Consider the following 15,739-nt stretch of genomic DNA (forward strand, 5'->3'; position numbering starts at 1 on the left):
AGAGAAAGTAATTCTCAAGTAATCTCCTGGGCTGAGAGACAGTTGTGTTGAGTCCCACCTGTGCTCACATTAGCACTGATTCTTCCTGGAGTTTATTTTCATCCCCTTTGATCCCGACGCGCCTTGAGGCAGTTTTCAACTCGAGTTTCACAGGTTCTCATGAGAACGTGAATCATCAAACAGACATCCAGAGACAGCTTAGTTGATGATTTCTGAGGCATGTAAAAGAGAAAGAAGGAAAAAGAATCTTGTATACCCCACAAAATAATATTGGCATCTTAGATAAAGATGTGTCGAAAGCGTGATTATAAATGCAAAATTCTCCTGAAGCAGTATAGTCTCACACTAAGAAAAAGAAAACAAAAATCTGTGCATGTCCAATTCTTTCACTTAAATCACTGATGGGACATCAATTGATAGTCTGTGGTATTAAAGCCAGTTGTTTAATTCAGTGAGTTTTGTTACATGATCAGGATAATTTAAACAAAAGTTATTTATCAGTCCTCAGTGTTGTGTTTACCTGGTCAATAAAACCAAATTGGAAGAGACGCCTCTTGAAGCACCTCTTCAAGCTAGAAATGAACAGAGCACATGACATTTAAGTAAGACAATTTTCCATTGACGTTTGTAACTCAAGGAATAGGAAAATAGTCACTGTACTTGACTTGCACATAATATGCACAGATCAGTTATTTTAAAATGAGAAAACAACTTTGAAGAATTTAACTATTTGTGTTAAATTATGCTGCCAAAAAAATAAACAGTATTGAATTTAAGGAATCTTTAATTAATTTAGCCAGTGTTGACTTTTAATTCCTTACAAAAGATATTCTGTTTCTCTACTAAACACTATCAATACTTACATTATAATTTAGATTATTTTAAGTTTTTTCTGTTTTACACTACTGGAATGACGTGCTAATTCATTTTAAGCTGTTTTACTTTTTGCTCTTTGTTACAGATCTTTACTAAGAGTACCAATGAATGTGGAGGAGGATGTTAATAAAACACTGGGATTCCATAGCTGCTTCACTATTTGTAAGTCTCCTTTTCGCAGGTCGCATCCATTAACCTTTACCCCAAGCTGCTTTACAATCTGGAGTGTTGTGTTTCATATAGTGTTGCTCAGGTTGAAGGTAGGGTGTCTGGATTTAAAGAGTTTCAGACATAATGAGGACATGAAGGGTGTAAACAAGCATGATCAAATATTTCTTCAGGAATACCATTTCTTTTATATTCTTTATCGTTAAAGGAGTTATATGTTGTGAAAGTAGTTCTTTTCTGTCGCATTATGGTGTTTAGATATAAAAACACTTAATGAGCAACAGTGCTTTTTGCTGCATGCCATTGATATTGGTTTACCCTTATTTTTTGTCATTCAAATTCCCTGCCTAACAGACCTTCACAAATACAGCTTCCCCATCTGTGTCCCCAGAACAGAACCATCTTTGAATAGTTGTCTTATTGTTTTTCACAGTCTTAATAAGAAAGTTCTTTAATTGGAACATGAAACAAACCTGTGGGGAAGCATCTGCATTTGTTGTGACTCTTCCATTCATCTTTGTTTTATTTCCATGTTTAATAATTTTATTTTTCCATTTGTTACTCATTTTAAAAACAGGGAAAACACAAATTGGTAAGCCAGGGCAGATGAAATGCACATAAAAAATTCAACTGCCTATTTCATCCTTTATAAAGTGCATCAGCTGACTCAGCGGGAGGCATTGCATTTCTAATGCAAGTTTCTGTAGAATATTAAACAGTGCAGAAGCAAAATTCATTTCTTCTTCTTCTTATTATTATTACAAATGCAACCGTTAATTTTAACAAATTGCCAAGTAGAAAAAAAAATGCAAGTTAAGAATTAATTGTTATTCACAAATTTGCCAGATGGACAATTATTGTTGCCTCCCTAATTATGGAACATTTTGGAACAAACGATTCTTTAATTTTTTTTTTTTTTTTTTTTTTTAAATTATTATTTATTTACTTCTTCAGAGAGATGAGTGTTTTTCCCGAAGCTTTACAGTAGTAATCCACTACTTCACTTTAACCTAAACTTTAAGTTAAGGTGACAAAAATGCCTAATTACAACCAAAATAAATACCCTTAATGAGTGAGGCTATGTTTTGTTGCTTATTTAAAGTGAAAATAGCATCTGTGGTTAGCTGTAACTTGAACTCAGTGAAACAAAGATGAACAATTACTGAAGTTTATCTTGTAGGACCGTGAGATAATGAAAAACAATATAACCAAAAGGTGCGGTTTGAGAATTTTAACAAAAAGTGACCTTTTGGGGTCAACAAGTTTCTATTACAATCATTGGATGTTATGTGCATGTCCAACAGCTGATTGGGAGGTATGCCAGGTAGAAAACTTGAACACTCAAACAAACATAAAGGAGGTTCCTAAACTCGACTCTAACTTTGGCTGGAGCAACATCATTTGATAAATTGACAATAAGGCTGACACTAAGGCAAGTAGAATTACACATCATGCATGGTGAAAGATCTCTGATGTTTTGGCTTTGCTTCTTTTTCAAACATCCCAGAAGACTTGTTAGAATGCATGACATTATGACCTTTCAGAAATGCCATTAGATTTGAAATGATATCTGATGTGTTCTGCCTGCTTAAAGTGGTTTGTGATCAAAGTTTTAGCAAGACAATAATCCAAAACACGTGATGAAGTTAACAAGGCAATACTAAACCAGCTCATTTGGCTCTTTAACATCCCAGACGTGAATTTTATTCCTCAGTACATGTATTTACTCATATTAGAGGTTGAAGATTTTTACACTTGCACTGTAAGATTATACTTTTGAAAAAAATATAAATACAATTCTCGTGAGACATTGTACGCATCTTTTTTCGGGGTACAAGGTGATTTGTCTGTATGAAATCAGTCGTCCAAATTGCAGCATTTCAGCACCACGGACAGTTCTGTGCAGTCTTTGCCTTTTTCTCTCCGGTCTGACAGCTTCTTGTTAACTTACAAGCTAAAATACAGATAGTTATTGGAAGTCACAAAAAAAAAACACAACTCTGCAGCGTGGATAATATTAATAGTATATTGGTGTGGGGTTTATATTTACCTATACCCTGATATACACTGGACCTCCATCATGCAAAATGACATGAGATGACAGCTGTTAGATGGAGAATATGGCTCTATGTCCAGGACATTTCGCGACCAGGGGGCGGCATAAGTATTTGAAAAATAAATAAATAAATAAAATAAAATAAAACGTTGCATCAGCTTATCCGGAAAAATAAAACCAAAAAAAAAAAAAAAACTATATATAAAGTTTGAATAAGTACAGCAGTATATATATATATATAATTACTGCTGAATAGTTGCGGAGCTATTCCTTAGGAAATGATATATTCACTTTCTGGGGGTGACCGTCCCTCCCTGACGTTTAGTGCGCGATGAACCCTTCGGACTCGTTCCCTGATCGCGGTCTGACCAGAAGAGGGCATTCCGCTTCTGCCTGACGAAGTTGCTTTGACAAGCAGACGTGATTAACGGCGGCGTCATGCTGTATTTCAAACCCAGCAGTAGCGAGAGGGAAGGGAACGGTTGAGCAGGGAAAAAAAAAAAGAAAAGAAAAGAAGGGGGGATGTTTGGATGACTTTCCCGAGAGACTCGTTGACAGCGCTTCACACTCACTTGGGAATAAACCTGCTGCTTACTTTCTTTCGGTGTGCCGCGCAGAACACAGACGAACAAGGTCTTTTACCAGAAATATTTATGGGAACTAACCGCCTGCTTTTTTATATCACGCCGACGCTTGGTGAAGTTCCAGACGGGATTTTCGCGGAATTTCCGTGTGCATGTAAGACTGACATGACTTACTTGGATGTGATATTGTTACCCTCTGCGCCAGCTGCGGTGCGTTCTGGCTGTTACTTTAAATAAGAAGAGGAAAGAAAAGAAGAAGCTGATTCTTCGCTTTGCTTCTGAAACATGGATAGAGAGTTCTGAAGCCGGATTTTGCAAGCCTTTAATCTGGAGTCGGGAAGTAAATGACATTCTCTGCGGTTCGCTGGGACGGGAATAGGTGCAGAGCTAAACCGGATAAAGCATCGCAGGTCCAGGAGAGTGAAAAAGGGCAGGTGCGCTTTGGAGTCAGCGACTGCGCGGAGAGAGCGGACCGGTGGATTAGGACGGTACCTGCGTGTGCTGTGGAGAGCGCATCATGCGGACTCGGATGTCGCGCACAATGAGCCATTAAAACCTGTAGGCTGGAGCGAAAACAGATAAGCGGATATGGGTAAGTTTTTTTTTCCTGTCTCTTTTCATCTGTTTGCTGAACGGAGGTGGTTGCCTCCATTTATCACAATGCAGATCAAATTGTGTCTTCTTTCCATAGTAGAAGCTGATGAAAACCGGACGATTGCGTCAAAAATGTCACTTCGGACGCACCGTTCTGAATCTTTATTTTTATTTTTTAATTAAGTGATTGGAAAAGCTTCTGGTTGCCAGTTAGTCGCAGAGCTGCAATGTGATTTTTTTAACCTCCTGATCTCCATTGCTTGTCCTTCGCTTTAGTAGAAAACTATTTTTTAAATCACATTTTCAAATAATGCGATTAGAAATTCCGCCCCTAAAATATGCACAAAGCAAATCCGCCTGCTTGTTTTAATTAAAGAACACCCCCTTGTTTTTCTCCGACTAGTTCGGGTGCACGGATGCACTGATTGATATGGATTGGAATGCAAATGCGCGGCGCATTTTGGAAGCCAGTCAACTTTATAAAACGTGCCTCTGCATAATCATTTATTGTCCTGTTTGTAGGAGCGTCGCACGGATCCTGTTGTCCTGCCTCACACCAAAGCTGCGTGGCTCTGAGAGGACCAGTCGTGCAGGACTTGCTTTATCAGATTGATTTTTCATTCAGCAAACCCCGTCGTGTTCTGCACCTGCTATCAGCAGACTCGCATTTAGCATAAAGAGCATAAAGCATGCGTCCAAGTGTGTGTGCTTGGTTGTCTCTCTGTAGCAATGAAACGGGCTATTATGCCACTGTATCTAACCTACCCACTCTTACTCTCACTTCTAATTAGTATTTACCATTTGCTCCTTCTGTTACACGCGTGCGCACACATTCCTTACCCACAGGCCACCCTGTGTCACACTCTTGATCCCCACTCAGAGAGCTTCTGATAAAAAAAAAAATAATAATAAAAAAGAATCCCATTTTGATCAATACTTTTTAAACATATATTTCTGCATGATTTCATTTTTTTCATTCTAGACCTCACCAGTTGCTTGAGTTTATTGGGGGATTTGTACCATTAATTGTAAAACAGCATGATCTATTGATCCACAGCAGGTTACTGCACCACATCAATATGAACTGTACATACCAGTACACTACAGTCTATAGGAGCTGCAATTCCTGCACAGGGCCAGGCTTAAGAGGATATGAGCCCTCAGGCTCATATCCAGGTTTGAATTTTTCCAGGTTTAAGGTTGTTGTGACGCTTTATGAACATGTTTCTTTCACTCATTTCTCCATCCCAATTCTATGTGCGCATGTTATTCACCGCCTTATCAATCAGAAGGTAAGAAGCACACCGTGGACATGTCAACAGCCCATCAAAGAGTTACACATGGATCTACTACACACAGATCAACCATACATTCACACATTTGTACCCTTTCATCTTTTCGTAGACCAATTTTGTACCCACACTTTGGAATTTCATTTTCTCTTGCTCCTATTCCATGTCCGAATGTAAACCATTTTGTTCCCGTATAGTTCAAATCATTTTTTATTGTCGTTGCGTTATTTACAGATTTAAATTGCCATTAAAATAATCAAGACTTGCATGTATTTTAATTCAGTTTTATATTATTTTCTAACTCTTGTTCTACTGGGCCAACCGAGAATCACACATAGCCATTTTTTTTATGTATCTCACTAACGTAGGTTGAAGAATACACCATATATTCTAACAATTATTTTGGAAAACCTTTGTTGCCATCTTCCTGTTGAAGTTATTCCTAATTATGCCTAATTTAATCAGTTTAAATACTAATTACCTAAGGTAAAATCCATAAAATCTCTGATCTCTTTAATTTACCACCTGTTCAGAAGTGAAAACACAAATGAATGTTTATTTTGAATTAAACCCCTGCTATTGTAAAATCAACTCTTGTGCTCAAGCCCAAGCTAGTGTAGGCAACCTCCCATTGAAAGATATTAAATCTTGGACCCACGTAACCATTTTTTATTTAATTTAATTATTTCACACATGCTTGAATTTTATGAGTAGCACAGGAACAATGACCGTGACCAATGACAGTTTAGTGTAAACAAATAAAGAAACAAATTAGATGGTCCAGGGAAGCTTGTGTAAGGGGAACGGGCGAGATACATGCAGTTCTTTGTTATTCAACTAGGAGTTATGGATATTCTTCGAAAATGTGTCCCAATATTGAAGTTGCTGCAAGTCAGAGATGCAATTTTTTCACTTCAACACATCCCATCCAGAAATCGATGTCAGGTGATTTGAGTTTTGCTACATATTTTGTTTTCCTGAATGGAAGTTGCCATCAGAAGATGGTACACTGTGGTCAGAAACCAATACGCAGGTTGGCCTTGGAGTTTCATTGAATGACGCTAAGACGGTTAGAGGCTTAAGCGTGCCCAGAAGAAAAAGGATGAGCTGGTGCTGAAAGGCTGGGAAAATTCATGATTTCATGTTGTTTATACCAAAGTCCATTCCTACCAGCTGTATGGTGCAGCTGAAATCAACACTCATTGGGTTAAGAGGTTTTTTTTTTCTCAATCTGTTGTTTTCCAGTTTTGGTGAGCCTCAGTTTTCTGTCGTTAGTTAACAAAGGGGACATATATTCTGCTCCTGTGGCCCATTTGATTTAAGGTTGTACAAGTTGTATGTTCAGAGATGTGTTCTGCTCATCGTTTTAGTATTTAATGCTTATTTCATCTTTTGTTGCTCTTTCATCAACTCCAATCAGTGTCCCCTGAGCTCTGACATCAAGAAGATATATCTGACCACAGCCCATCACCAATGATTTGTAATCTTCTCTTTATCAGAACATTTTGTGTAAACCAGAGAGGTGGCTATGTGTGAAAATTATAGTAAATTTAATTCAATAGACTATCTATAGGGACTGCCTGACCATTTCTTGATGGTCAGTTTGTTCTTCAGAAAGTTGTCTCCACCATGTTTCGATACATAAACACATTGATTTCATTGGTCATTGGCTGAAGAGCTCTTTGTGTCAACAAGCTATTGAACAGATCAAGCCACTAGTGAGTGCAAACAGGAAATTTCTGCACATCTGATGTGAAGTGAGTGAAACTGAGGATTACAAAATCCAAACTGTCAATGCAACACAACGCTGTGCATTTTGCTCACAAGTATTTGATGATTGCGCTGTGTTTTAGTCTTCGTTTTTCCGCCAGAATAGCTGATTGTGAGCCTCTTCATTAACAGCATGCTATGCACTTATGTTTCATGGACCATGTCATTAGAGATGTGCCTCACAGGAGGAGGATGTTAAAGTGGAGAGGGAGTACAGAGCTCAGAAATGAATTTAGATGCAAATGGCATTTCACACAACCTCTCAGCATCTAAACACAATATGTTTCCTGTTACAGAATCAGTGACAACGGACTACTCTGCACTGTTTATATGTACAGAGTACTTCAACAGTATCAACAGATGGCTTTCTGCTAGCCTTCTAGCATCACACAGGCAGCACTCTACAAATGTCAGGTGAAGCAGGTGCACAGCGAGATCAACTAGCCCTTTGAGGGCAATATCTCTCCCCTCTGTTTACATTTGAAAAAAAAAAAATCAACTGCCTGTGTGGAAGTTCAAAAAGTATCCCAATATTGAGGCACTTTGGATTATTTTTCAGAAAGTTTGAGATGAACCACATCAGTGGCAATTATTAGCTTTTTATTTTTATATGCACAACCTAATTTCATAACACTAACATAGTTAGTGTTACGAAAAGGTCACTGAATGGTTGATTTTAAATCTTTTTTCATCCTGTTTCTTCAGACACTGCCCTTGTTGATTCTAGTGAATAGCAAAGGAGAAATGAACTGTTTTCCTTTTTGATATTATATTTTAGATCTCAACTGTTACCTTCTTTTCCAATAGTTATGTATACTTAGTGGTAACTTCCTATATGTGCTATTTGGCTCTCTGCCCAGGGCATCCTTTTGCCAGGAGGTGCCTCAACCAGGAAAACTGAAAGAAACAATTTAATCACCCTGCACAATTTTCTCTTGCTTATTTGCATATTGAATCAGTGAAAACTGGGAGTGTCCCAGTCTCTAAAACTTATTGTGTCATCATGCATGAGCTGGATAATTCTAACAAATAGAGCAATAAATAGATACTTAAACAATCAGCTCCAATGTAGACTTGCATCATTTTGCTGTGATTCTTGATAAGGGATGCTGTTGCTAAAATAAGCTCCAACATCCCTGCACACAGCAGCATGTTTGGCAATGAGGGAATTTTGTTGGCTTAAATTGGTTGTGATTGCAATAATCAACATATCCTCTGCACATGCTTCATGGGTGTCAAACTAAATGTAGGTGCATTCCCGCTACTTACTGGGCCAGAGTGTGTGCATCAGTGGTACCTGTGAGCCAAAAGTGAGGGAACTGAGAAAGGTGTAATAACTAAAATTAATCAGGATTTCATGTGTTATTCAGAAGGATGGATATCATCCTGCTTGGTGGAAAGTCATGACAGAGTCTCTCTGGCCCTTCTCATCGAAACAAGTTTGAACTGAACTGTAAAAGCATGTTAGTAGCTAGGCAACCACATAGAAATGATAAAGGCTTCTCTAATTTAGGCTCTGAATATCAGATTGAGATCGAAATTATTATAGTTACAAAATTCTGGTAATTGGAAGACAGCTTTTTGATTGCACTGTGTTTGTAAATCCAGCTCAATAACATCCTAATTCATAGATGTTCCTGAATATATTTTAATTCCTGTGTTAAAAAAAGAAGAAGTAATGTCTTCTTCTTTATTTATTTCCTATCATTGTTAAACGACAGTGTGCTGTGTTATAGTTACCAATATTGGTGTTCAGAGTCACTGGAGCTGACATTAATTGTTCTATATTACAGTGCTATTATCAGACAAACTTTGGCAGCAATACGACCTGAGCATATTTCTGTACAATCATGATCATAATCCTTCTTGTGTAGTTCCACCTAACAGGACTAGGAAGCAGAAGGAAGCAACAAAATGACACAGTATTTTCAAGCTTTTGTTTCATTGGTTCTGGCTTGGCTGGCTTTGGTATGATCCCACAGATAATTGGAGACTAATGAGTTGGCTTAGGCTGATTTGGGGACATTCGTCCTTATGTTTTAGGCTGCTGTCCAGCCTCTATGGAGTCAAGACTGAATCTGGTAGCAGTTTTGTCAATGACAGGCAGCAAATAGCAATGAGCCACTCATGTGCGCTCAAAGTGCACCAGTTAGTGAGTCCATTTGCCAAGTTATTAAGCTGCATTTGGTTTTATTTTAGGTCAGCAGTAAAGTGCACTTACTCTTTCTATGTGTTAGGGTTGAGAGGCAGAAATAGCCATCTTCTGCTGCTGAGGACAGCAGGGCTGTCTGCTGTATAACAAAGCACAGCGCACATGCCTTTAGACAAACTTAAGCTTTTATTATCCATGCCCAGAAAGCATTGGATTACAAGAAATAACTGTAGAACGTAAAGTGGTTAAAAAATAAGCATTGAAGCATATAATTCTAAAAATATTTAACATAAAAGATGGATCTGTGACAGACTGGCGACCTGTCCAGGGGTTACCCCACCTCTCGCTCGGAACGTTAGCTGGAGATAGGCACCAGCACCTCCCGACCCCACTAGGGACAAGGGTGTAAGAAAATGGATGCATGGTTGGATAAAAGTTGGATTTTAGCAAAAGAAAGAAGGGAAACCATACAGCACATTCAAAAAATATTAATAACTCCTGAATTGATATTGCAGTATAGAACTGCAATATATTCCAGTGGGATTTTATGTGATGGACTAATACGAAATTGTGTACATTATTAAGTAAACAACAAATATATTCCAGTGGGATTTTATGTGATAGACCAATACCAAGTTGTGTATATTTATTAAGTAAACAATATATTCCGAGGGGATTTTATGTGATAGGTCAATGTAGAGCTTTATAGATTTCTTAAATAAACAAAATAAATCTGAAATGTCTGGTGTGCTTTGGAAAACTACCATGACTTACTGAGATTGCATCTGCAAGTTAGATATTTGAAACTTTGTACATTCTCCTTTCAAACTATTAGTCAAGCTCAGTCAGATGGAGAGCCTCCATTAATGCACTTTTTCAAGTCTTTGCACAGAATATGTTTGAATTTATATAGGTCTTAACTTTTAATTGAATATTCTACCACTCGAATATGTTTTGATGAAAGCTATCCCATTATAGTTCTGATTTCATATTGAGGCTTTTGAATCGTCAACCCAGTCTCAAGTCTTTTGCAAATTCTGATGTTTCCTATGGTAGCCCTTGAGGGGTGATTAAAGGCTTGTTCACACAGGTATTTAGCCAAAGCTCCTCCTAGGAACTGCACTCTCCAGTCGAGCTTTGACAAAGTACCCTTCCACTGCACCTTCCCTACACAGCTCCACTAGACTAGTGACAGCAGCAATTAGCCAACACCTAGTGGAACTGTGCATGTGCTGCGCTCATCATATGAACTACTTCTTAATCTCCTAAGAATGATCATCATGGAGAAGAACTGTTAGACAGAGGCCAATTTCAAAGTATAACATTTTTTTAAAGTTATTTTTGACATATGCATAATTTTAATAACTGAAAGTAGTTTACTTGATTGTGGTATAAAATGGCATTATACACATGGAAAATGCATAAATACTCCCGATAAATTTTGGTCGCATCTGACTGTATTTCTCTTGTCAACTATGTGATTGTCATTCCCTGCAAGCAGGAGCTCCAATGGCTAAACTTGAAACTGCATCCACACTCACACTTGCTGTGTGTTTTCTGTGAACCGTGCCAATTATCCACGCAGTGTCCACTGTCCTTCATTTCCCACAATCAAATTAAATCAAACTGGTTTGAATACAAATGCACCTGACATTGACTTTTCATTTGTAAAAAACTTCAAAAACTGTCAGTAATTTTCTTTCCACTTCACAAATGTCGTTCTAGCTCAATGTACAATACATTGAATTGGGGGCAAAATGCAACAAAGGTTTTGCCAGTTACTGTAGATAATGACTTCAGATGGGAATAAACAAAAGTTGCAAAGGAATAAAGAAGACATTTTTTTTAATCCATGCTCAAAAATAGGTTTTGAGTTACAAAAACATCCTGATGGCTGCAGGGTTCAAGGGCATGCAGAATTTAATGTGTGCTAGACGAAAGAAAAAAAATTCTTTCAAATGAAGGAGCAAAAAAAAAATAGTAACGATGAAAAGGACCTCAGCTGGGAGGTAATAGAGACACAAACCCTTTGAGTGACACCTAGGAGGGTGACTTGTGCTGCTTTGTGAATAAGATTAGAGGAAGGAATGGGGAAGAAGATGGCCTACAGAGGCCTTAGCTCATAGATGTCTCATTAAGCTGCATGCCATGTCAGTCAGAGGCAAAGGGGTGTTTTGTGAGCCAGCCTCCATTTGTAGGTGATCCAGGAGTCACTTCTAATAAAGCAGCCATACTTTGCAAATGGGAAGAATGCAGAGTACAAGTCTTGTGCGTCCTCGTGGGATCCAAGACTGAGTGAAAGTTCACATTCATGTTTAGTGGAAACTGCCCACATATTTTAGTCCACTCTTGAACATGCGTTTGGTTCTAAGTATTTTAAATGGACATGGGAGATTATGTGCCGCCATTTGTCTACATCACTTTTCTTACCTTGTCTCCTCTTAGATTTTGATATGCTTTATACACGTTAGACAAAAATAAATCGACTACTCTCACAAATCTTGTGATCCTCATCTTTCAATCTCTACAGTGTGTATGTTAAAGGAGCACAATTGTTGGACCTAGACTGAAGAAATATGATGGATGGAGCTGTTGGTATAATCAATAGCCAGCACAAATTATCTTTGCGGCTCCACAGTTCCCTCCATCTGTAAGGGATGATGAAAGAATCTTCTGAAAACAAACACTAAGTGTTTCTCTTTCAATCACACTGCAAGACACAGACAAATACACATACAATCCCCATATGGGATTGGCAGATGCTTGGCAGTGAACTAAATGGCTATGTTAGACTCCATATGTTGTATGATGCCTCTCAGCCACACTATGTCAGGCACTTACATCTGACAAAATCCCCAGAAGATTATTGAGATTCCACAGAATCAAAGTTATGCCTTTGACTGCAATAGAGGTATTCCCCAAAGTCTGGAGATTTCCATGTTTCAAAGTGAAGTTTGTTATCAGTGTAACATACTAAAAATATGGCACGTTCAATTTGGACTCACAGTAGTAGCTGTCATCATATTTTAATCTCATTAGAAGATGGAGCACTTCTATCTCCATGTATTAATCTTATCTCAGTCTAATCATGGCAATAAATTTCGCACTTGATGATATTGCCTTGAGAAGCAGACTGAGGTGAGCATTCTCTCATACTATCTATTTCAGGGGAAATCAATGTATCTTAATGATAGATCATTAGTTGCTGCGCAAAAGGGTGAGATGAATGGGGGGATTTTAAGTGGAAACAACTGATTCCAAGCTAATAAAAAATAAGTTTGTTGAAGGAAGTTAAATACCCTTTTTTGTGATCTTTATACCAGAAATCATTATTTTGACTTTTTACCAAAAACTTTAAACCCTGTTGAATTATTTTCACATTTTGTCACTTTAATACCACAAACCTCAATGGATTTTATTGACATTTTACATGATAGACATATATTAATTTAATAAACCAGCACAAAGCATGAATTCAAACTTTGCTATGCATTTCTATTCATAGCAAAGTTATTAAATAATCCTTAATTATTTCCATACTAGCCTCCAAAATTTACCAAATTAATTTACTTCACAAGTGCAGACCACAGCTATATGTTTTGTTTTGTTTTTGTTTTTTTTCAAGCAATGTGATATCAACTGTATCATCCTCAAATCATTTTGCCATGTCTGGTGTGTTCTTCATTCTGCAAGATGCTGTTTGTTTGCTAATTTTCTTTAGCAAAAGTCTGAAACCTTCACAGAGCAAAAGTCAAAATAATTGAAAAAAAAGTATTTTTCTTAATTACATTTTAAATATGCTACTTTGTTTTTTTCCAAAACATAAAATCCTACCAAATCCACTAAAGTTTGGTAATTAAATGAAAAAGAAAATATATGTATGCCAGCTACTGTGTCTTGATTTTATGGGATTACGACTTCCCCTTCTCCAAGCTTCAACCCTTATGAAAACTAAAATTTGCATTCCAGTTTCATGCTCTTTCTAACTCCAAGTCTGCTGGATTTATCTTTAAAGTCCTAAATATTTAATTAATCTTAGAATTAATCCTACAACTAAGCTTAAAAATGATGAACACCCTCGGTCCATATTTTCTGGTTTCTTCATCAGTTTCTCTGTCGCTGCAGTAGTGTAATAAATGTAATTCACACACTTGAATTTCAGGCTCCAAATTTGTCATGCCCAGTGTATCTTCACAAGCGGCTCGTGTTCATTATTCCTACAGTTTTGTTAAATTGCAGAATTTCTAAGAAAAGTGCACTTGATGGTGTTTTATCAAACCATGAATCCTAAAGCCTTCTTTGGGATCTGCAGGTGCAGCAACCAGCGAGTAAAATGTAGCTGTTCTTACTAAAGGAACACCTGTACACCAGCTTACATGAACAACCATTAAAGCAGACATCAGGGATCAGTGTTCAACACAGAATCAAAAAAAGACAGGGACTTTTGTTAAAGTACATGTTGAATACACAAATCGGAGATATGTTGCATTACTATACTAAGTTCTGTGACCTGTTTTGGGTATGTTTATATTTACTAACCATGTGAAAATGCTCAGATTTTTCTGAGTAGTTTTATATGCTTTATTGGACTAAAATCAGGAGTATACAATCTGTTTTTGAAAAAGTCTTCTGAGCTTCTGTTCCTGTGAACACCTTTCACCAAATTCCATGGCATCCACTGTTTTGTCTCTTCTGTAGTAAATATAGCCCGACAATCAATGCAGCATAACGTTTCCAGAGTCATATCTTCATCCATATTTGGAGTTACACTTTCCAAAAGCAATCACAGTGCCAATTGCAGAAGCAGATCAGTCATGGAGAGTGAGATTTTACTCAGCGCAGAAAAAAATCAGCATGAAAGGAGTGATAGTTGTGTCTACAGTCCTGGAGGCGTTTCAATTTAGACTCCAGTCATTTCATGTTTAACCAAACCAAAGCAGAACAGATTCAGTCTGAATCATTACTTTTTGCTTTTCTCTGGTCCAAAATCATCACTATATCCCCAGAGGAATGGAATTTCACAACACCTCTCTGCAGAATCAAACAACTACCTGAAAGGCAGTTTTGTGGATTAGTGTGGGCATGAAGTTCAGCAGGCGTGTGTGCGTGTGTGTGTTGTCTTGTTTTTTGCATTCTCGAGACTCCTAAGAAAAAAAGTCTGAGGTTATGCTCTGGCATTTTGATGAAGCTAAGTTGAAATATTTTATTTCAGGCATGTGATAAATTAGGAGTTTAGGTACAACTATGTTGTTTAGGTAGTTTCAGAAGGTGGCGATTAAAATCACCACTTCCTTTATCCTGGTATGCTGTTTACGAGATCCAACTGTTTACAGTAATGACAATGAAGATTACTATACACTGCAACATGTTATTGAAGTTTTTCAACTATATTTAAATTAAAAAGCTGCATTTAGGTTTCAATTATTTAACAATGCTGTTTCAATTGGGAGATTGAAACAGAGAAGGTCATTCAATTTACCTTCTCTTACATCTTTTTCAAGCTTTCTAGAGCCTGCTTTGTGGTATTGTTTGTGGTGATGTGCAGTATTTGGTTTAATCTGTTAAAAAATAAGTTTACATTTAGTTTCAGACCATAAAACCTTTCAGTTTATATTTAAATATGGTTAGACAATTAGTGTGCTTTTATCTTGTCATTTCACCTTCTATCTTTAGCGGTTGTAGGTCTTTTTGGTGACTTGCAGTGGCAGTCTTCATCTTGTTTGGTCACTTAGTTTGAGAGAGCAAGTCTCATTTAATGTCTTTTTTTTCAACATGTTCTCTATCTGTGCTGCTTGCATCAACTAGCCAATTTATTAAATTTAATAAAATGTAAATGTTGCTATTTTTGCTTTTATGTCTTATGATGATGTGGGTTTTAGCCCTGTTGTTCTCGGCCGGCTCCCTTGGTATTTCCACCTCACTTTAATGCTTACCGCATCTGGTACATTGTATGTGTTCTGGATCTTTACACATCTTCTACTCTGGTAATATTTATAGGACTGTCTAAGGGGCATATTAGCTCTGCCTGCACATGGAGTCACATTTAGCTGGTTTTGCTTTTGAGCTGAAAGAATGGGCTTCCTGCTATTCAGGGACTTGTTATGCCATAAAAGTTTTTTCTTCTTACTCCTTTTCTGGGTTGAATTTCTTCCCCAGTTATTAGTGATTTAGTACACTTTCAAAAATTTAATTTCTTTGTTGATGTTACATTTTAGCCTTTGTATGCTTTTTTGAAGAACGTGTAGTA

The 15,739-nt window shown here is 37.4% G+C and overlaps 1 protein-coding gene across 1 annotated transcript in view; it reads left to right on the plus strand.

Moving 5' to 3' along the window:
* The first annotated feature begins 3,433 nt into the window (after positions 1-3,433).
* Positions 3,434-15,739, plus strand: part of LOC129366477 (leucine-rich repeat transmembrane neuronal protein 4) — a 106,128-nt gene continuing 93,822 nt past the window's right edge. Inside the window, exon 1 of the mRNA XM_055040353.1 lies at positions 3,434-4,276. Within this exon, the coding sequence (XP_054896328.1) occupies positions 4,273-4,276 (4 nt within the window). The 5' untranslated portion in view covers positions 3,434-4,272. The remainder of the gene's footprint in view (positions 4,277-15,739) is intronic.

This window comes from Poeciliopsis prolifica, unplaced genomic scaffold (assembly GCF_027474105.1).
Source record: "Poeciliopsis prolifica strain line A6 unplaced genomic scaffold, Auburn_PproV2 SCAFFOLD015, whole genome shotgun sequence".
NCBI classification, from domain to species: domain Eukaryota; kingdom Metazoa; phylum Chordata; class Actinopteri; order Cyprinodontiformes; family Poeciliidae; genus Poeciliopsis; species Poeciliopsis prolifica.